Here is a 21,158-nt window from a genome sequence, read left to right as displayed (position 1 = left end):
CCATGCATAGGACCGGCAATTGCTTCCGAAACGCTCTGCCCCTTTTTTCGATGGACTTCTGTTTGTTTCTTCATACATTCATATATATATATATATATATTGGCACATAATTATAGTTCTTCTTTTCCTAACAAACTTAATGCATATTCCAGTGCTAGTTTGCGTCCATTCAGACAACTATAACTATTTTACACCTCTATGAATGCTCTCCTCGAACGCTTTCTCAAACCTCATTTCCTCTCGAACGCTCAACGAACCCTGTCTGAACGCAGTGAGGCACCAACAGTGCCTACACTTTTTTTCAAACTAGCCTTTCCCACAAATCGCAATATCTACGATGCCGCCGAAACCCACTAAAGGAGCAGTGGAGGACTCACCTTCCGAATCTCCTACTGCAGCGCTTTTGGAGTGCCTAGTTGGCCGTGCCCAGAAGCAGGACAACACACTTTCACTCCTTACCGAGTTACTGCTCAAACAACAAAAACAGTCAACGGTTAAAGATCGGTACAATCCTCGGGGTCTTCCTCTACCTAAGCCCTCAGACATTCCCCGTTTCCAAGGTCCCCTGGGGAATGCAGACAGCGTATTGACTCATCTTCGTCGCCTACAACAACTACTTCGAACAAACAGCTTATTGACTCCTTCTGATGATGAGGAGCTTGAGGCGCGAAGGTGAATTACTGTAATTGAGTTGGCCAACAATTCAATAGACTGTGCTGGCTTAGTTGGTTAGGTCGAACACGAGGGCCGCCGTATGGAGGAGGATGGGAGGAGTACTTGGCAAGACTGGTCAGTTGCTTTCAAAGCTAAGGCCATGCCTTCACACTGGGAGTATCGGGAGTCTCGTACCTTATTCCGTCTCTCACTTCAAGAGGTTTCTCCCAATGCGTGGCGAAAATTCGACAATGCTGTTATTCTTCATCGCAGCCATCTTCATGGTACCCACCACTATCCCCTCGACCACGAAATTGCTCGCCTCTACTGTGCTGCTTGTCCCGAGCGCCTTTTTCTCCGCCTAGTGGATGAGCCCGGATTTCACACGAACGATTTGGATGGTCTACGTGTGTTGATTAGCAATCATATTGAACGAATCGCACATGAAGATGCAGCCTCTCAACACGTACCGCGCCCTATTAAGACTCCTGCTTCTTCCGCCTCTCGATCCTCGGACTCTGCTCAACTTCCTCAGCCGGTCAATTACTATTATGATCCTGCCCACCCGCTCCCTTATTATCGTTCGCCAGCCGGTCGGTACATTCGTAATGTATTCCGCCAAGAGAACCGTTGTTTCGACTGCCGCAAGATTGGTCACCAACACCCACAATGCCCCAGTCGTACGCACCATACTCAGCCTAAGGTGAATCAGCTGGAGACCGAGTTAACTGCTGGGGATACCACTTCAGCGTACCTCGCTCTTGCGCAAACTATTCCGTCAGTCGCCGAACCTATTCAAGACTCTTCGTACGCCCTTTTCCACCCTCTTCTTGCTATATCCGTTCCGATCCCGGCTGATGACCTCTGGCCAGCTCGTCTCATTAGGCTCCTAATCGACACAGGGGCGTCCACGACCTTCGTGGATCCAAAGCTGGCAGCGAGGCTGGGATGGTCGGTGAAGACAGGTGCCGTACGGATGAGAGTTAGGTTAGCTGGTGGAAAGGCAGGTCCCATAGTCACCGATACAGTTATCGGCTCGTTTTCTCTAGGCGACAGGATGTATCAAATAAACGGTGTGGTGATGGATTTGCACGGAACGTATGATGGTATCTTAGGGCTTAACTTCCTTGCTCGGCACGGTTTATTGGCGGATACAACCTCCCTTGTTCACCTATTGGAGGCTGGAGGCGCGAACCTATCTGCGTTAGGACTGCGAAAGGATGACGCGTCCCCTTCGGAGCTTGTCTCCGCTACTAGGCTACACCACACGGAGATCCACCCGACAACTCCGCATGCGACCGCGGCCGCAGATTCTCACAGTCTGACAGACGTCCTGCGTCGTCTCCAGGCCGAGTTTCACGATGTCTTTTGTGATGACCTAGGCGACGTACGAAACTTCCCCACCATATCAAGGACCAGATCGGGTATCCATTTCGAAATTAATCTCAAACATGGCGCCACTCCCAAACACTCGGCGCCTTACCGCGTACCCGAAGCCCTGCTCCCTCGTTTCCGCGAGATGCTGTTAGAGCATCTGAATGCAGGTCGTCTTCGCTATTCCAGTTCCCCTTGGGCCTCCCCGGCGTTCCTCGTGTCCAAAGGTAATGGCAAATTCAGAATGGTCTGCGATTTCCGCGCTCTGAACAATGTCACGGTCCCCGACATGTACCCTATGGGGAATGTCCAGGATATCCTCCACCGTGCCGCCAGGAAGGGCAAGATTTTCGCAAAACTTGACTGTAAGGATGCCTTTTTCCAAACGCTAATGAAGGAGGAGGACATCCCGAAAACCGCTATCACCACTCCTCTCGGTCTCCTAGAGTGGGTGGTAATGCCTCAAGGGATCCGGAACGTGCCGGCCGCTCAACAGCGTCGCATTAATGAGGCGTTACAAGGTTTAACTGGGGAATGTTGCGAGGCTTACGTGGACGATATCATCATCTGGGGGAAGGATGCGAAGGACCTGCATGATAATATTGTGAGTGTTCTTTCTGCCCTACGTCGAAGTGGTCTTCGCTGTTCGCATGAGAAGTCAAAGCTGTTCCTCGACGAAGTAGCGTTCTTAGGCCACATCATCCGCCCCGGACAGATTCTGCCCGACCCTGCCAAAATCGCACGCGTCAAGCAGTTCCCCCTCCCAGTCAATTCTCACCAACTCCACTCGTTCCTTGGTCTCGTTAACTACCTTCGCGATTTCGTACCAAACCTGGCCGACCACACCGCCGTGCTTCATGCCACTCTTCCTCCGAATGCGGCGGCTGAAAAAGCTTACTACAAGGCTGTCAAGATGCATAAGGGACACCTCCCCGAGGGATGGACTGGTTGGAGATGGTCGTTCGGCCCTGCGGAGAAGGCGGCCTTTGAAGCGACTCGACGCATGGTGAGTACTGTCCCCTGTCTTGCCGTTATCGATTATGATGCTGTCAAAGCGGGAAAGCAGCAGGTTTTTCTATTCACCGACGCTTCCAACACAGGTACTGGCGCTTGGATTGGTGTTGGTACCTCTCGGGAGTCCGCCCAGCCCGTGGCCTACGATTCGTGCACCTTCAATAGTGCACAACGGAACTATCCGGTACACGACCGTGAGCTGCTGGCGATTATTAATGCCCTCGATCATTGGCGCCCTCTGCTATACGGCATTCCAGTCCACGTCTACTGCGATCACTTTACCCTTCAATGGTTCCTAGGTCAACGTAATCTCTCTCCCCGTCAGCTTCAGTGGCTGAGTACTCTGAAGGATTTCGACCTCCGCATCGAATATATCAAAGGGGAGTTCAATACTCTCGCCGATTACCTCTCTCGTCATGCTCCTTCGGACGCCCCCGAACCTGCCGACCCCTCTCTGGATCAATCACCGGTTTCAGTTCATGCCACAATGACATACGAGCCCACTTTGGATCCGGACACCCTTCGTGCGATTGTGCAGGGTTATCAAGGTGATGTATTATTCAAAGAATGGCTTGCTGATCCGTCTACTGCTCCAGGTGTTACCCTCCATAATCATGATACACACCAACTCCTCCTTGTTGACAACCGTTTATGTATCCCGGACGTTAATACCCTTCGTGAGGAACTTATGCGGCAAGCACATGAGGGAACTGCTAGACATCTGGGTGTGGAGAAAACTATGGAGATACTCAGGAGTGGATACTTTTGGGAGACAATGTCCAAGGATGTCCGTGAGTTTGTCCGTGCATGTCACTTATGTCAACAGGCAAATGCCCCTACGACGAAACCGGCTGGTCCTTTGCATCTGCTCCCGGTCCCACGCGATAAATTTGATGACATCGCTATCGATTTTGTGGGACCACTCCCTTCTTCCGGCGGACATGACTATCTTTTCACGATCACGGATAGACTAACCGGGTTCATTGAATTGGTTCCATGTTCTACCAGTATTAACGCTCGCGACCTTGCTATCTTGGTTTGGGACAGATGGGTTTCTCGCTATGGCCTCCCGCTCTCTATTACGTCCGATCGCGATACACTATTTACCTCACGATTTTGGACGACCCTCTGGGAGCAGCAGAACATCAAGCTCAAAATGTCCACGGCTTTCCATCCGCAAACCGACGGCGCCTCGGAGCATACGAACAAGACGGTAGTTCAACTCCTTCGTAGCTGGGTGGACCAACATGGCAAATCTTGGGTTAAGTACCTTCCTCGTGTTTCCCAAGCCATGAATAATACTGTCAGACGTTCCACAGGTTTCTCTCCGGCACAACTGGTCTTTGGTCGCCGACTACGTACCCTTCCAAGCCTTCCCCGACCTCCCTCCTTCATCCAGGCGTCTCTTCCTACACGGGCTGAATGGACTCTCGCTGCGGATCGCACTGACCTCTCGCTCGCCGACGCCCGCGATAACCTCATTTTGGCGAAACATCGTATGGCCGTCCAGGCCAATCGCCATCGCCGTCCGGAAGTAGGCTACAAGGTTGGGGATTGGGTGTGGTTGGATACCCGAAATAGGTTGAAGGAATTTCATGCTGGAGACGGGGAATATCGCGCTGCTAAGTTCTTCCCCCGCTTCCAGGGGCCTTACCAGGTACAAGAAGCTAACCCCGCCCTCTCAGTTTACCGTCTTCACATGAATGACCAGACATACCCAAAATTCCATGGTCATCTCCTTAAGCCTTATCTGTCATCGCCTAGGTTTCATCAAACATCACCGGTAACCCACCAATCGGACACTGGACGTCGCAGCATTCTTCAAATCCTGGATGATCGAGTGTATCGCGGTCATAGACAACTCCGGGTAGTACTCAGCGGCGACGGTCCTAATGGTCAATGGAGGAATCTCGACGACTTGCGTACACACGATGGTTTCCGGGCCTTATATGATGAATATATAGGCGACGACGAGCTGGCCTTGTGAGTCCCCTCCCTGTTTGCTCCTGTTTTCCTTTGTACACGTGTCTGGGGGGCTGTTTGCGTTTCTCTGTGGGTTTTTTGGCCATTATTGGTTTTTTTCCCTGGCTTGCGCTCAGCAAGACTAAATTAACAGGACTTTCTCACAGAGTGTTCTCCTGCCCAGTCCTTCCAACGTGGATGGATTTGGAAAGTAACGTGTTGACAGGGGGGCGCTGGCAGTCCCCACGGCCTGGTGATCGTTCGTTCTTTTGCCCCTATTCTCTTCTTTTCAATTTTACGTTCCTTTGCCTTATCTCTTAATTCTTTCTTTATCTCTTTGATCCGGTCGAGTCTTCCCCTGGCTCTCATCTGGGCGGGGGAGAGTGTAAGTGCAGAGCCCTTACCACCACTCGTTCTCACCATATGATAGGATTTATCCCTATGCATTGGTCGATGTTGGTAGGTGAGATTTGATGCCGAAACGCGGCATCGAGCTCTGTCCGGCCTTATCCTATGCATGATATTTATTCTCATGCATAGGACCAGCAAATTGCTTCCGAAACGCGGCAGCGGACTTCGCCGGATCTCTGCCCCTTTTTTTGATGGACTTCTGTTTGTTTCCTCATACATTCATATATATATATATATATATATTGGTACATAGTTATAGTTCTCCTTTTACCTAGCAAACTTAATGCATATTCCGGTGCTAGTTTGCGTCCATTCAGACAACTATAACTATCTTACACCTCTACGAACGCTCTCCTCGAACGCTTTCTCGAACCTCATTTCTGTAAGAGGCTAGCCTCCGACCCAGTGACCCACGGTCACCACCTTCCCCAGCTTCTAATTTCGAGCCGTGTTTCAATTGCTTCCGCTTCTTCCTCCAAGTTGCGCGCGTCAAATTGCATCCGCGCTCCCTTTCCCAGGTCACATGCTTTATTTTTCCCCTGTTTCTCCGAGCCGCGTCTCAATTTACTTCCGCTCCTTTCCTCCAAGTCGCGCGCGTCAAATTGCATCCGCACTCTCCCTCCCAGGTCACGTGCATCATTTTACTTCCGCTTTTTCTCTTCTTGTTTTCTCTTCCATTTCTCGTCCTAAGTCCGAGTTTCTTGTCCGATTTTTCATGCCACAAGCCCCGGTGTTTACCGGGCTTTGGTCGCGACTGGTTTCGAGAGCGAAGGCAAAGTGCATGGAAAGGTTGACACACAAATTCCTTTATTCTTTTATCCTTGTTGTGTTCAACCTTTCCTTCTTCCGACTTTACAGTCACAAGTACCTTGCCTTCTCCTCTGTAAGCAGAGCTCTCTACTAATTACCTTCTCCCCTCAGACCCCCTGGCTAATCCTGATCAGTGTCCCTATCAATTCTTCATCTTGTCTCCTTTACTAGTCGCTGATAGGACATAATCAGGTAAGCTTCGGGCTCTTTGGGTTTCACACAAATTCCTTATTTCTTTTATCCTTGTTGTGTTCAACCTTTCCTTCTTCCGACTTTACAGTCACAAGTACCTTGCCTTCTCCTCTTGTCCCTATCAATTCTTCATCTTGTCTCCTTTACTAGTCGCTGATAGGACATAATCAGCATATGCATTTGGGATCTTGTTTGCTTCTCTCCAGTCCGAAGTTAAGCCTCGAGCCCTGCCAGCCCTAAGAGCCCACCAGTTCTCTCCAAGCCTTGTCCCTCCGAGCTAGCCCCAACAGTACAGTGAAGGTCTATTGTCCGGACCTTACACTTTTTTTCAAACTCATTACCCAAATCAATTCACACCACACTCCACCACATCAACATACATCATGGCGTTCGATTCTCAGGGCCAACCCATCATTGCGTACGACGAGGTGACTTCCCGTCCCATCATCGGGCATCACCCCACTGGCGTTCCCATCTTCGGCACATTCACGGACGACCACCTATCGTCCGCGGGCTCCGGAGAAAATTTGGCTTCGCCCACAACTTCAAACGCGGTGCCTTCGGTGCCTGATCTACCCGACGAAAAGATGGTAAACTACGCAACCCCTGTACACGATACCACGGGTGCAATCTACCGAAAGACCCCGGGCCTCACCACTGCCTTTTCCGGCCCAGCCGTTCCTGAGATCGACGAGCTTAAATCTATTGTTGCCGGACTCCTCCGTTCCACCCAAGCGCTAGCCGATCAAGCCACCACCGGCCACGACCGTCACGTCCCCCCCTCCACACGCGGGTCCCGCCCGGACAAGATCTCCCCGCCGCGACTTGGGACTCACTCCTCCGCCGACCCGTTCGCACTCCAGCGACACCTCCTCGCTTTGGAGACCTATTTCCGTGACGCCCTCCTACACTGGAGCCCCGGCCCGGCTGAGCACGCGTGGAAGATTTCTGTAGCCAACACCTCGATCTCCCAATCGGGCGGCCGGTTCACCACGTGGCTCGAGCTTCATGGCAAACACGCCGAAACTTGGGATGCATGGCAAGTCTCCCTTAAGTCTCACATTCTCGCCCGCGGTTGGGAGTCCAAACTCCGCCACCGATTCATGCAGCTCCGCTGCTTGGACACCACACCCGCCGCGTTCGATGCATTCTTTCACCTTGTTATCAGTTACCAAGGCATTCTTCATGACTTCGAGGACCCCCTCAGCGACGTGGACGTCAACCGCCGGCTATTGGACGGTGTCGATGCTTTGGTTACTCACCGCACCAAAGCTGCTCTCCGCGCACGTGGCAAAACGGTGCTCTCCGCAACGTCGGCCGACCTATATGAGATCATGATGGACGTCATCGATGACGCCATGCTTGAGGCGCGTTTCCTTCAGGTGCCGACACGCCCCCGCCACCCACCAACCGTCGCCAACGTCATCGCTCCCGCCCCCGCGCCTCCACTCATTGCCAAACTCACCCCCGCCCCCTCCACCACCACGAAAGGCCACACTGCACAACAGCTCGACTGGCTCGACCCCGCCAAACGGCTCCCCCTCGGTGACGCCGGCCGATCTGCCCGCGCCTATCTTCAAAGCATCAACGCGTGTTTCTCATGCCGCGTTGTCGGCCATCACCGCCTTATCTGCCCAACCCGCCCCCCCTCCACCCCGCCCAACGCCTCCGCGTCCGTGCCGGTCGCTAACCTCGTCTCCCTTGCCGACGACGACGAGCCCGACCACCACGGCGTTTTCGCTGTCGACCCTGTCACCGACACTCTAGTACAGGATGCCTCGTCTGCGCTCGCTGGGTCAGTACCTCTCATCATGGTCAATTGCCGTTTCAAGGCTGACGGAAACACTGTCCCAGCACTCGTTGATTGCGGCGCTGGCATCAACGTCGTCGACCGGGCGTACGCAGAGCAACAGGGATGGCAAGGACGGCCGATTATACCGGTGGGGACCAAAATGGCAGACAATCGGGCGGGTCCAGTCGTAGACCAGGAGTATGTAGTGGATGTAATCATTGGTGACACTACCTACAACGCTACCCCATTCTACGCCATGGCCCTTGGTCCACGATACCGCCTTATCCTCGGATTACAGTTCTGTCGTCAACACCGCCTATTTGATGGGGCGGAGCATTTAAATCACCTCCTCAATGCAGGGGGGTCATCCTATACATCGCTTGTGCAACTACAACTCAACTCCATCACACCAGTCGAATCCCCGACCGTAAGCACTGAACGCCACTCCCACTCCGACGCCATCCTCCGTGAATTTGCCGACATCCTTCCAGCCAATATCTCTGACGTTTCCCACTACCCGCCCATTTGTTCGTCCACCTCCCAAGTCCGCCACCGAATAAACATTCTTCCTGATGCGATGCCTGTCGCTCGAGCTGGATTTCGAGTACCGTTAGCGTGGCGCGACACCCTCCGACACGAAATCGAGAAACACCGTACCGCAGGCCTCCTCCATCCATCCAGTTCCCCTTGGGCCGCCCGTGCTTTCCTCATTAAGAAAGAAAATGGCAAATTCCGGTTCCTCTGCGATTTTCGCGGCCTCAACAGTGTCACGGTTAAAGATCGCACCCCGGTTCCCAACATTGACGACATTCTCCAACGCGCCGCCCGTGGCAAGGTTTTCGCCAAACTCGACCTTACCGATGCATTTTTTCAGACGCTCATGCACGAGCCCGATATCGAGAAAACGGCAATCAGCACTCCCTGGGGTTTATACGAATGGGTTGTGATGCCGCAAGGCGCATGCAACTCGCCGGCAACACAACAACGCCGCCTCAACGAGGCTTTACGTAACCTCATCAGCGTTTGTTGTGAAGCTTATGTCGATGATATCATCATTTGGGGCGCGACCGACTCTGACTTAGCGAAAAATATCCGCGCGGTTCTCACGGCCTTACGTAACAGCGGGTTTGTTTGCTCGCCTAGCAAGTCGAAATTTTTCGTCGACTCAGTATCCTTCCTGGGCCACGTAATCTCCCCCAATCACATCGGGCCAGATCCGAAGAAAGTCGAAGCACTACGCGCATGGCCATCTCCTGGTTGTGTGAAAGACCTCCGATCTTTTCTTGGCCTTCTCCAGTATTTACGCAAATTCATCCCACACATCGCCACCAAGACGTCCGTTCTCACGGCTCTTCTCCCTCCGAACAAGACAGCAGAGAAAGCGTATGAATCCCGTAAACGTCAACTGGCTAAGGGCCTCCCAGCTGAGCGATTAGAATCACTGAGTTGGCTATGGAAGTGGACAACGTCGGCGCAAGACGCGTTTGAGGCGCTGAAGGAAATGGTGGCACGTATCACAGGTCTGTCCCCCCTTTCCCATGAAGCTATCCTCGCAGGTCAAACCAATCTCTACCTTTTCACCGACGCAAGCAACACCGGCCTCGGCGCCTGGTTGGGCACGGGTCTATCCCCCGACGACGCTCAACCTATCGCCTACGATTCCCGCTCTCTCACCGCCGCCGAACGAAATTATCCGGTACACGAAAAAGAGTTATGCGCCATCATCCACGCCCTCAAAGAGTGGCGGCCTCTACTTCTCGGCGTCCCGGTGCACGTCATGACGGACCATGCGACCCTCAAGTGGTTCTTTCAACAACCAAATCTGTCCGAACGTCAGAAGCGGTGGCTACTAGTACTCGCCGATTACGACCTCCAGATTTCCCACATTCCAGGGGCCACTAATGTCATCGCCGACGCTTTCTCCCGGCTCCGCAACTCCGACGCCCACGTCAACGCCCTCACCATGATGGTTCTCTCACCAAACGCAACTTTCCTGGATGAAGTGGCTGACGGGTATGGGCAGGACCCGGTAATGAGCATTTGGAGGGAAGTAGACCGCTGCCCTCCGGGTGTCCGCACTACCGAAGTCAACGGAGCACGGGGGGTCAGGAAGGTGCTAACATACGAGGACCGGCTCTGCATCCCCGAAATACTGACCTTACGAGAACAGTGCCTCCAGGAATGCCACAATGCGATGGGCCATTTCGGGGTGGAGAAAACACTTGAACTACTGCGTTGTAAGTACTTCTGGGATGGTATGGCTAGTGATGTAAAGGACTTTGTCAGCACTTGCCCAGCCTGTCAGACATCCAAAGCCACCACCACTAAGCCTCCCGGACTACTACACTCATTACCAGTTCCTCCCGCCAAATTCTCCGACATAGGCATAGATTTCGTGGGGCCACTACCGCAATCACACAGCTTCGACTATCTCATCGTCATTACCGATCGCCTCACCGGCTGGGTCGCTCTCATACCAACAGTCACGACGCTCACGTCCTCCGCTTTTGCTCAACTCTACTACGACCACTGGGTTTCTAAATATGGGGTACCACAATCGATCATCTCAGACCGCGATAAGTTATTCACTGCTGCGTCATGGCGTCGGTTGAATTCACTCCTGGGCACTAAGCTAAAGATGTCCACAGCATACCACCCCCAGACCGATGGTATATCAGAACGATCAAACAAGACAGTCATCCAGATCCTGCGAACCTGGACTGACGACCAAGGCCGAAACTGGGCAGCCAACCTACAACGGGTCGCCTTCGCAATGAACAACACCATCCGACGCTCAACCCACCACACCCCCGCCGAGCTCGTTTTCGGGAAACGCCTGTCACTCACTCCGCCGCTTCTCCCCTCAACATCAGCTACGGACCAGTCCCTCGCCCAACCTACAGCCTCCGAATGGGATCTCGCTGCCCAACGCATGGCCCTCGAAGAGGGCATCGCTCGTGACGAACTGCTTCTCGCTAAGCATCGGCAAAGTGTTCAAGCCAATAAGCATCGTCGGCCGGACCCGGTCTACCGCCCGGGAGACAAAGTCTACTTGAACACAGCTGAGTTCCGTCACGAATATAAGACAGCCACTAACCGTTCTGCGAAGTTCATGCCCCGTTGGGAAGGTGTAAGTGCAGAGCCCTTACCACCACTCATTCTCACCATATGGTAGGATTTATTCCTATGCATTGGTCGATGTTGGTAGGTGAGATTTGATGCCGAAACGCATCTTTCGGACTTCGCCGAAACGCGGCATGGTCGATGTTGGTAGGTGAGATTTGATGCCGAAACGCGTCTTTCGGACTTCGCCGAAACGCGGCATCGAGCTTTGTCCCGCCTTTATCCTATGCATGATATTTTATTCTCATGCATAGGACCGGCAATTGCTGCCGAGACGCGGCGGCGGACTTCGCCGGATCTCTGTCCCTTTTTTTCAATGGACTTCTGTTTGTTTCTGCATACATCCATACATATATATATATATAGATCTCATACATAGTTATAGTTTTCTCTTTCTCTAAGCGAAACTCATGCATATCAACCATTGCTAGTTTCGCATCCAGTAGACCACTATAACTATAAACAAACACCGAACGCTTCCTCGAACGCATCCGAACGCCCTCTAGACCTATACCACGAACGCCCATCCTTCTCGAACGCCAACCGAACGCAGTGAGGCACCCCCAGTGCCTACACTTTTTTCGAAACTAGCACCTACTTTTTTACACCATATCCACCATGCCCAAATCAGCTCAAGACTCTCCAACGGAGTTGCTCGCGCGTCTGGTCGACCGCGTCCAACAACAAGACGATACGCTGGCGCTCCTCACTGAGCTGCTGGCTAAACAAAACAAACTATCAGCTACCAAGGAACGCTATACACCCCGAGGTATACCATTGCCCAAGGCGTCAGACATCCCTCGTTTCGAGGGTCCCCTTGGCGATGCGGACCGCGCCCTTACCCATTTGCGTCGGCTTCAACAGGTTTTGCGAACGCACGGCCTTCTGACTCCCTCGGACGACGAGGAGGTGGAAGAGCGACGCCGTGTGACAGTGATTGAGCTGTGTAAGGCATGCATGCCAAACACGGTCATTATGATCCCAAGGTCTGTTTCACTTCATACATAGATTTGCTGCCGCTTTTCTCTTATTTTGATTCCGTTTATTTTGCGCGCTCCTCACAGGCCTCAAAGGAATTTGCAGCAAGGAAAAGCCTCTCTTCTTTATCTTTAGAAAGAGAGCCCTTTTCCTTTGGTTGTCCGCGACCTGCTGTAGTTCTTTTGAGTGCTTGTGAGTCCCACTTCCTACTTGGAATGTGGTTTTATGCTAACTGGGCGGACTTTAGTAATTATAGCTTCGTTGACACTCTGCCCAGGTATGCTTGTAACTTCTTCTTTATCTTTAGAAAGAGAGCCCTTTTCCTTTGGTTGTCCGCGACCTGCTGTAGTTCTTTTGAGTGCTTTAATTATAGCTTCGTTGACACTCTGCCCAGTGATCAACAAACATATGCAAACTCATAGACCGCTTCTGCGCCCGGACAATCCAACTACCTCTTTCCTTGCCACCGACTAGACAACAGTCGTGTTCCAGCCGTCTCTCTTTCAATCAAATCAAGCCGAACTCTTCAGTGAACATCCCCCCTGGGTTGTTACAAGCTGGCGAATAATTCGATTGAGTGCGCTGGTCTCGTTGGTTGGGTTGAGCAAGACGGTCGCCGTATGGAGACCGATGGAATAACGACATGGGAGACGTGGTCAGCCGCCTTCAAGGCTAAGGCCATGCCGTCCAACTGGGAGTTCCGCGAAAGCCGTGCTCTTTTTCGTCTCTCCTTCCACGAGGCGTCGTCGGAGGGTTGGAAAAAATTCGACAATGCGGTGATTTTGCACCGTGCCCACCTCCTTGGGAGTAAGCTATACCCGACCGACCAACAACTCACCAGTTTTTACCGTGCGGCCTGTCCCGAGCGCCTTTTTCTTCGCTTGGTTGACTTGCCCGAATTTCACGTCGATGATCTGGACGCACTGCGGGCCTTGATCAGCAACCACGTCGAACGAATTCAACACGAGGATGCCGCCTCTCGGATTAGGTCCCGTCCCACCAACCAGGTTTCTTCCGACAACGTCCAATTACCCCACTCTATGTCCTACTATCACGACCCTTCCCACGCTCTGCCATACTATCTCTCCCCGGCGGGCCGCCACATCCGTGAAGTCTTCCGCAAGGAGAACCGATGCTACGATTGTCGTAAAACGGGGCATCAGCATTCCAAGTGCCCTACCCGTACACGCGCTCCGACTCCTAAGGTCAACCAACTCGAGACTGAACTGACGGCAGGCGATGCCACCTCAGCCTATCTGACGTTAGCCCAAACCGTTCCTCCAGCCGATGATGATACCTGTGACGCGATGTACGCTCTTTTCCATCCTTTGCTCTCCATATCCGTCCCAGTCTCCGCTGACAGCCGTTTATCAGCCCCCTCCCCTAAATTCTTACTCGACACGGGGGCGTCCACAACCTTTGTGGATCCGAGGTTGGCGGCGAGACTGGGCTGGGAAGTGAAGAAAGGGTTGGTACGGATGCGAGTGCGTCTAGCCGGAGGTTTGGCGGGTCCGTTGGTCACAGATATGGTCGTCGGGTCGTTTTCCCTAGGTGGTCGCATGTATCGAGTCGATGGTGTCCTGATGGATCTGCACGGTACCTACGATGGTATCTTAGGACTAAATTTCTTCGCGCGGCACGGATTACTCGCGGAATCAAATTCTTTCGTTCGGTTATTGGAGGCGGGCGGTGTGAACTTGTCTGCGTTAGGCTTGCAAAAGTTAGGTGCGCCAGTTTCCCACGCCGCCGCAAATCCCGCCTCGACTACCGCCACAGTGTCATTCGCCGACACCCGCCCCAATCTTTCGCAGACCCGCGTGGCCGCCGAGTCCGACAGTCTGACGGATGTTCTACGCAAGCTTCAGACCGAATTCCACGATGTTTTCTGCGACGACCTAGGCGACGTGCGAAATTTCCCCACCATCTCCAAAACAAAGTCTGGCGTGCGTTTCGAAATTAACCTGAAACATGGTGCTACTCCCCACCGCTCGCCACCCTATCGAGTACCGGAAGCCCTGCTTCCCCGTTTCCGAGAGATGTTATTAGAACATCTGAATGCAGGACGTCTTCGATACTTTAGTTCCCCTTGGGCCTCCCCGGCGTTCCTCGTTTCCAAAGGTAATGGCAAATTCCGAATGGTCTGCGATTTCCGTGCTCTGAACAATGTCACGGTCCCCGACATGTACCCTATGGGGAACGTCCAGGATATCCTCCACCGTGCCGCTAGGAAGGGCAAGATTTTCGCAAAACTTGACTGTAAGGATGCCTTTTTCCAGACGCTAATGAAGGAGGAGGACATCCCGAAAACCGCTATCACCACTCCTCTCGGTCTCCTAGAGTGGGTGGTAATGCCTCAAGGGATCCGGAACGCGCCGGCCGCTCAACAGCGTCGCATTAATGAGGCGTTACAAGGTTTAACTGGGGAATGTTGCGAGGCTTATGTGGACGATATCATCATCTGGGGGAAGGATGCTAAGGACCTGCATGATAATATTGTGAGTGTTCTTTCTGCCCTACGTCGAAGTGGTCTTCGCTGCTCGCGTGAGAAGTCAAAGCTGTTCCTCGACGAAGTAGCGTTCTTAGGACATATCATCCGCCCCGGACAGATTCTGCCCGACCCCGCCAAAATAGCACGCGTCGAGCAGTTCCCCCTCCCGGTCAATTCTCACCAACTTCACTCGTTCCTCGGTCTCGTTAACTACCTTCGCGATTTCATACCAAACCTGGCCGACCATACCGCCGTGCTTCACGCCACTCTTCCTCCGAATGCGGCGGCTGAGAAAGCTTACTACAAGGCTGTTAAGATGCATAAGGGACACCTCCCCGAGGGATGGACTGGTTGGAGATGGTCGTTCGGCCCTGCGGAGAAGGCGGCCTTTGAAGCGACTCGACGCGCGGTGAGTACTGTCCCCTGTCTTGCCGTTATCGATTATGATGCTGTCAAAGCGGGAAAACAGCAGGTCTTTCTATTCACCGACGCTTCCAACACAGGTACTGGCGCTTGGATTGGTGTCGGTACCTCTCGGGAGTCCGCCCAGCCTGTGGCCTACGATTCGCGCACTTTCAATAGTGCACAACGGAACTATCCGGTACACGACCGTGAGCTGCTGGCGATTATTAATGCCCTCGATCATTGGCGCCCTCTGCTATACGGCATTCCAGTCCACGTCTACTGCGATCACTTTACCCTTCAATGGTTCCTAGGTCAACGTAATCTCTCTCCCCGTCAGCTTCGGTGGCTGAGTACTCTGAAGGATTTCGACCTCCGCATCGAATACATCAAAGGGGAGTTCAATACTCTCGCCGATTACCTCTCTCGTCACGCCCCTTCGGATGCCGTCGAACCTGCCGACCCCTCTCTGGATCAATCACCGGTTTCAGTTCATGCCACAATGACATACGAGCCCACTTTGGATCCGGACACCCTTCGCGCGATTGCGCAGGGTTATCAAGGTGATGTATTATTCAAAGAATGGCTTGCTGATCCGTCTACTGCTCCAGGTGTTACCTTCCATGATCATGATACCCACCGACTTCTCCTCGTTGACAACCGCTTATGCATTCCGGACGTTAATACACTTCGCGAGGAACTTATGCGGCAAGCTCATGAAGGCACTGCTGGGCATCTGGGAGTGGAGAAAACCATGGAGGTACTCAGGAGTGGATACTTTTGGGAGACAATGTCCAAGGATGTTCGTGAGTTTGTCTGTGCGTGCCACTTATGTCAACAGGCGAACGCACCCACGACGAAGCCGGCTGGTCCCTTGCATCCGCTTCCGGTCCCACGCGATAAATTCGATGACATCGCTATCGATTTTGTAGGACCACTCCCTTCTTCCGGCGGACACGACTATCTCCTCACGATCACGGATAGACTAACCGGGTTCATCGAACTGGTCGCCTGCTCCACCACGATCAATGCGCGGGATCTCGCCATCCTGGTTTGGGAGCGATGGGTGTCTCGTTATGGTTTGCCGCTCTCCATTACGTCCGATCGTGATACTCTGTTCACCTCGCGATTCTGGACAACACTATGGGAACAGCAGAACGTCAAGCTCAAGATGTCCACGGCCTTCCATCCGCAGACTGACGGCACTTCGGAACGGTCCAACAAGACAGTGGTGCAACTGCTACGTAGCTGGGTGGATAGGCATGGCACCTCTTGGGTTAAGTACCTCTCTCGTGTTTCCCAAGCCATGAATAACACTGTCAGACGTTCCACAGGTTTCTCTCCAGCACAACTGGTCTTTGGCCGTCGGCTCTGTACCCTACCTAGTCTGGCTCGTCCTCCTCCGTTCACCCGGGCTTCCCTTCCCACACAGGCCGAATGGACTCTCGCAGCGGATCGCACCGACCTCTCGCTCGCTGAGGCGCGCGATAACCTCCTTGTGGCGAAGCATCGTATGGCCGTCCAGGCCAATCGCCATCGCCGTCCTGAAGTAGCCTACAAGGTTGGAGATTGGGTGTGGTTGGATACCCGAAATAGGTTGAAGGAATTTCGTGCTGGAGACGGGGAATATCGCGCTGCTAAGTTCTTCCCCCGCTTCCAGGGGCCTTACCAGGTACAAGAGGCTAACCCTGCCCTCTCAGTTTACCGTCTTCACATGAATGACCGGACATACCCAAAATTCCATGGTCATCTCCTTAAGCCTTATCTGTCGTCGCCTAGGTTCCATCAAACATCACCGGTAACCCACCAATTTGACACTGGACGTCGCAGCATTCTTCAAATCCTGGATGATCGAGTGTATCGCGGTCATAGACAACTCCGAGTAGTACTCAGCGGCGACGGTCCTAATGGTCAATGGAGGAATCTCGACGACTTGCGTACATACAATGGTTTCCGGGCCTTATATGACGAATATATAGGCGACGACGAACTGGCCTTGTGAGTCCCCTTCCTGTTTGCTCCTGTTTTCCTTTGTATACGTGTCTGGGGGGGCTGCTTGCGTTCCTCCGTGGGTTTTTTGGCCATTATTGGTTTTTTTCCCTGGCTTGCACTCAGCAAGACTAAATTAACAGGACTTTCTCACAGAGTGTTCTCCTGCCCAGTCCTTCCAACGTGGATGGATTTGGAAAGTAACGTGTTGACAGGGGGGCGCTGGCAGTCCCCACGGCCTGGTGATCATTCGTTCTTTTGCCCTTATTCTCTCCTTTTCAATTTTATGTTCCATTGCCTTATCTCTTAATTCTTTCTTTTATCTTTTTGATCCGGTCGAGTCTTCCCCTGGCTCTCATCTGGACGGGGGAGAGTGTAAGTGCAGAGCCCTTACCACCATTCATTCTCACCATATGGTAGGATTTATTCCTATGCATTGGTCGATGTTGGTAAGGTGAGATTTGATGCCGAAATGTGTCTTTCGGACTTCGCCGAAACGCGGCATCAGCTCTGTCCGGCCTTATCCTATGCATGATATTTTATTCTCATGCATAGGACCGGCAATTGCTGCCGAAACGCGGCGGCGGACTTCGCCGGATCTCTGCCCCTTTTTTTCGATGGACTTCTGTTTGTTTCTGCATACGTCCATACATATATATATATAGATCTCATACATAGTTATAGTTTTCTCTTTCTCCAAGCGAAACTCATGCATATCAACCATTGCTAGTTTCGCATCCAGTAGACCACTATAACTATAAACAAACACCGAACGCTTCCTCGAACGCATCCGAACGCCCTCTAGACCTATACCATGAACGCCCATTCTTTCCGAACGCCCACCGAACGCAGTGAGGCACACCCCAGTGCCTACACAGCCCTAAGAGCCCACCAGTTCTCTCCAAGCCTTGTCCCTCCGAGCTAGCCCCACCAGTTCAGTGAAGGTCTATTGTCCGGACCTTACACTTTTTTTTCAAACTCATTACCCAAATCAATTCATACCACACCCTGTAACAACCCAGGGGGGATGTTCACTGAAAGAGTTCGGCTTGATTTGATTGAAAGAGAGACGGCTGGAACACGACTGTTGTCTAGTCGGTGGCAAGGAAAGAGGTAGTTGGATTGTCCGGGCGCAGAAGCGGTCTATGAGTTTGCATATGTTTGTTGATCACTGGGCAGAGTGTCAACGAAGCTATAATTAAAGCACTCAAAAGAACTACAGCAGGTCGCGGACAACCAAAGGAAAAGGGCTCTCTTTCTAAAGATAAAGAAGAAGTTACAAGCATACCTGGGCAGAGTGTCAACGAAGCTATAATTACTAGAGTCCGCCCAGTTAGCATAAAACCACAATTCCAAGTAGGAAGTGGGACTCACAAGCACTCAAAAGAACTACAGCAGGTCGCGGACAACCAAAGGAAAAGGGCTCTCTTTCTAAAGATAAAGAAGAGAGGCTTTTCCTTGCTGCAAATTCCTTTGAGGCCTGTGAGGAGCGCGCAAAATAAACGGAATCAAAATAAGAGAAAAGCGGCAGCAAATCTATGTATGAAGTGAAACAGACCTTGGGATCATAATGACCGTGTTTGGCATGCATGCCTTACACCCTCCCCTTCCTGAAAAAGGCCATGGTCTTGGAAGAAAAGGCGAGAGCAAGAAAAACTAGGTAAAAAAATAAGTGGGGTCCATTGGTGAAACAACTAGGCTAAAGGGTAATAAGTGGGGTCCATGTTTGAAAGAAGAAAGAAAAAAACATCAAAATTACTCCAACAACAACTCATCTGGGCCATCATACACCTCCCACGCAGCCTTGAAACCATCCCATAACTCGACTTCAACTCGGGGTAGCCACTTGCCAAGGGCTGGCTCACCAACTAACCGGACTCGGACCTCCTCAGTGTTCTTCCTGGTGCGGATGTCAAGGACCTCAAGGACCTGGGGGCGAGGTGGAGCTGGGACTTGGGGTTGGAGGGGAGGTGATGAGGAATGATAGCGTTCAGAGACCACGTGAGGCTTGAGGAGGGAGACATGGCGTCGAGCGGTGTCATTGGCGCGAGCAGGGACATCGAGTTCATAGAGGGATTGATTTGGAAAAGCTTTGACAATAGTGTAAGGACCATCATAACGTGGGATGAACTTAGCAGAATTTTTGAAGCCTGATGAGGACTTGTATTCATGCCTGACATGACGGGTGTTCACCAGCACTTGGTCACCGACCTTGTAAATGGGATCAGGCCGGCGATGTTTGTTGGCTTGAACTGCTTGTCGATGTTTGGCCATGAGGAGATTGTCTCGTGCTTCCCCTTCGTCGAGCCGCATACGCCGAGCTGCTGCTTCCCATTCGTCTTCCGAAGGTACCATGAACTGCAAGGCTTCAGCAATTTTCGCTGGAGTGTCAGCCACCAAGGGAGGAACATGAGAGAGACGCTTGCCAAAAACCAGCTCGGCAGGAGTGTGCTTGGTTGATGCGCGGACATGGTTGTTGAGAGCGAAAGCAATGCGCTGCAAATGGTCAGCCCATGTACGCCCACGGATGTCAGTGAGGGTTCGGAGCGACTCGATTACTGATTTGTTGGACCGTTCAGAGATACCATCAGTCTGGGGGTGATATGAGGTTGAAAGCATAGACTTGGTGTCGATATGCTTGGTGACATGACGCCAAACCCCAGACTGGAAGATGCTGCCACGGTCGGAGACAATGGAGCGAGGGCAGCCGAATTTGGAAAGCCAGTGGTCGTAAAAAAGTCGGGCAACCTCGCGCGCATTTGCTGTGATGGTGGTGGGAATGAGGACCACATAACCAGTGAGGCGGTCGGTGATGACAATGAGTTGGTCGAAGCCTTGTGACATGGGGAGAGGGCCCACGAAGTCAATGCCAATGTCGAGAAACTTCGCCTGTGGAACTGGTAGAGAGTGAAGGCGGCCTGCGGGCTTGACAGTAGTGCTCTTTGAAGTCTGACAGGGTGCACACGAGCTTACATAGTCCACAACATCCTGCCTCATGCCCTCCCAGTAATAGCTGCGGCGCACCATCTCCAATGTCTTCGCTACGCCGAAATGGCCCACATCATCATGACACTGGCGGATGAAACCTTCTCGGAGCTCACTGGTATCGGGTTGTAAGTGCAGAGCCCTTACCACCACTTGTTCTCACCATATGGTAGGATTTATTCCTATGCATTGGTCGATGTTGGTAAGTGAGATTTGATGCCGAAACGCGTTTTTCGGACTTCGCCGAAACGCGGCATCGAGCTCTGTCCCGCCTTTATCCTATGCATGATATTTTATTCTCATGCATAGGACCGGCAATTGCTGCCGAGACGCGGCGGCGGACTTCGCCGGATCTCTGCCCCTTTTTTCGATGGACTTCTGTTTGTTTCTGCATACATCCATATATATATATATAGATCTCATACATAGTTATAGTTTTCTCTTTCTCTAGCGAAACTCATGCATATCAACCATTGCTAGTTTCGCATCCAGTAGACCACTATAACTATAAACAAACACCGAACGCTTCCTCGAACGCATCCGAACGCCCTCTAGACCTATACCACGAACGCCCATCCTTCTCGAACGCCAACTGAACGCAGTGAGGCACCCCCCAGTGCCTACACTTTTTTCGAAACTAGCACCTACCTTTTTACACCATATCCACCATGCCCAAATCAGCTCAAGATTCTCCAACGGAGTTACTCGCGCGTCTGGTCGACCGCGTCCAACAACAAGACGATACGCTGGCGCTCCTCACTGAGCTGCTGGCTAAACAAAACAAACTATCAGCTACCAAGGAACGTTATACACCCCGAGGTATACCATTGCCCAAGGCGTCAGACATCCCTCGTTTCGAGGGTCCCCTTGGCGATGCGGACCGCGCCCTTACCCATTTGCGTCGGCTTCAACAGGTTTTGCGAACGCACGGCCTTTTGACTCCCTCGGATGACGAGGAGGTGGAAGAGAGACGCCGTGTGACAG

At 52.4% G+C, this 21,158-nt stretch overlaps 4 protein-coding genes across 4 annotated transcripts; 3 read left to right on the top strand and 1 right to left on the bottom strand.

Annotated features, from left to right (window-relative positions):
• Positions 1 to 337: 337 nt before the first annotated feature.
• On the top strand, positions 338 to 5,029 carry CNBN2080 (hypothetical protein; the record flags this gene model as incomplete). Its single annotated transcript, XM_766716.1, has 7 exons — positions 338 to 672; positions 726 to 789; positions 812 to 1,192; positions 1,245 to 1,247; positions 1,304 to 2,632; positions 2,687 to 3,829; positions 3,869 to 5,029. The coding sequence occupies 7 exons, from the start codon at positions 338 to 340 to the stop codon at positions 5,027 to 5,029; spliced, it is 4,416 nt and encodes a 1,471-aa protein (XP_771809.1).
• Positions 5,030 to 7,754: 2,725 nt separating this feature from the next.
• CNBN2070 (hypothetical protein) lies at positions 7,755 to 11,384 on the top strand (the record flags this gene model as incomplete). The annotated part of the gene is made up of 4 exons (XM_766715.1): positions 7,755 to 8,753; positions 8,925 to 10,313; positions 10,452 to 10,742; positions 10,842 to 11,384. 4 exons carry the CDS (start codon positions 7,755 to 7,757, stop codon positions 11,382 to 11,384), a joined length of 3,222 nt encoding a protein of 1,073 aa, XP_771808.1.
• Positions 11,385 to 12,930: 1,546 nt separating this feature from the next.
• On the top strand, positions 12,931 to 17,202 carry CNBN2060 (hypothetical protein; the record flags this gene model as incomplete). The annotated part of the gene is made up of 4 exons (XM_766714.1): positions 12,931 to 14,035; positions 14,087 to 14,805; positions 14,860 to 16,002; positions 16,042 to 17,202. 4 exons carry the CDS (start codon positions 12,931 to 12,933, stop codon positions 17,200 to 17,202), a joined length of 4,128 nt encoding a protein of 1,375 aa, XP_771807.1.
• A 1,742-nt stretch (positions 17,203 to 18,944) lies between these two features.
• On the bottom strand, positions 18,945 to 20,340 carry CNBN2040 (hypothetical protein; the record flags this gene model as incomplete). Its single annotated transcript, XM_766713.1, has 3 exons — positions 18,945 to 20,086; positions 20,214 to 20,230; positions 20,291 to 20,340. The coding sequence occupies 3 exons, from the start codon at positions 20,338 to 20,340 to the stop codon at positions 18,945 to 18,947; spliced, it is 1,209 nt and encodes a 402-aa protein (XP_771806.1).
• Between the last annotated feature and the right edge of the window lie 818 nt (positions 20,341 to 21,158).

Source organism: Cryptococcus neoformans, chromosome 14 (assembly GCF_000149385.1).
Source record: "Cryptococcus neoformans var. neoformans B-3501A chromosome 14, whole genome shotgun sequence".
In the NCBI taxonomy this organism is placed as follows: Eukaryota; Fungi; Basidiomycota; class Tremellomycetes; order Tremellales; family Cryptococcaceae; genus Cryptococcus; species Cryptococcus deneoformans.
The sequence above is the reverse complement of the archived record's forward strand: the minus strand, read 5'-3'. Positions and strand labels throughout refer to the sequence as shown.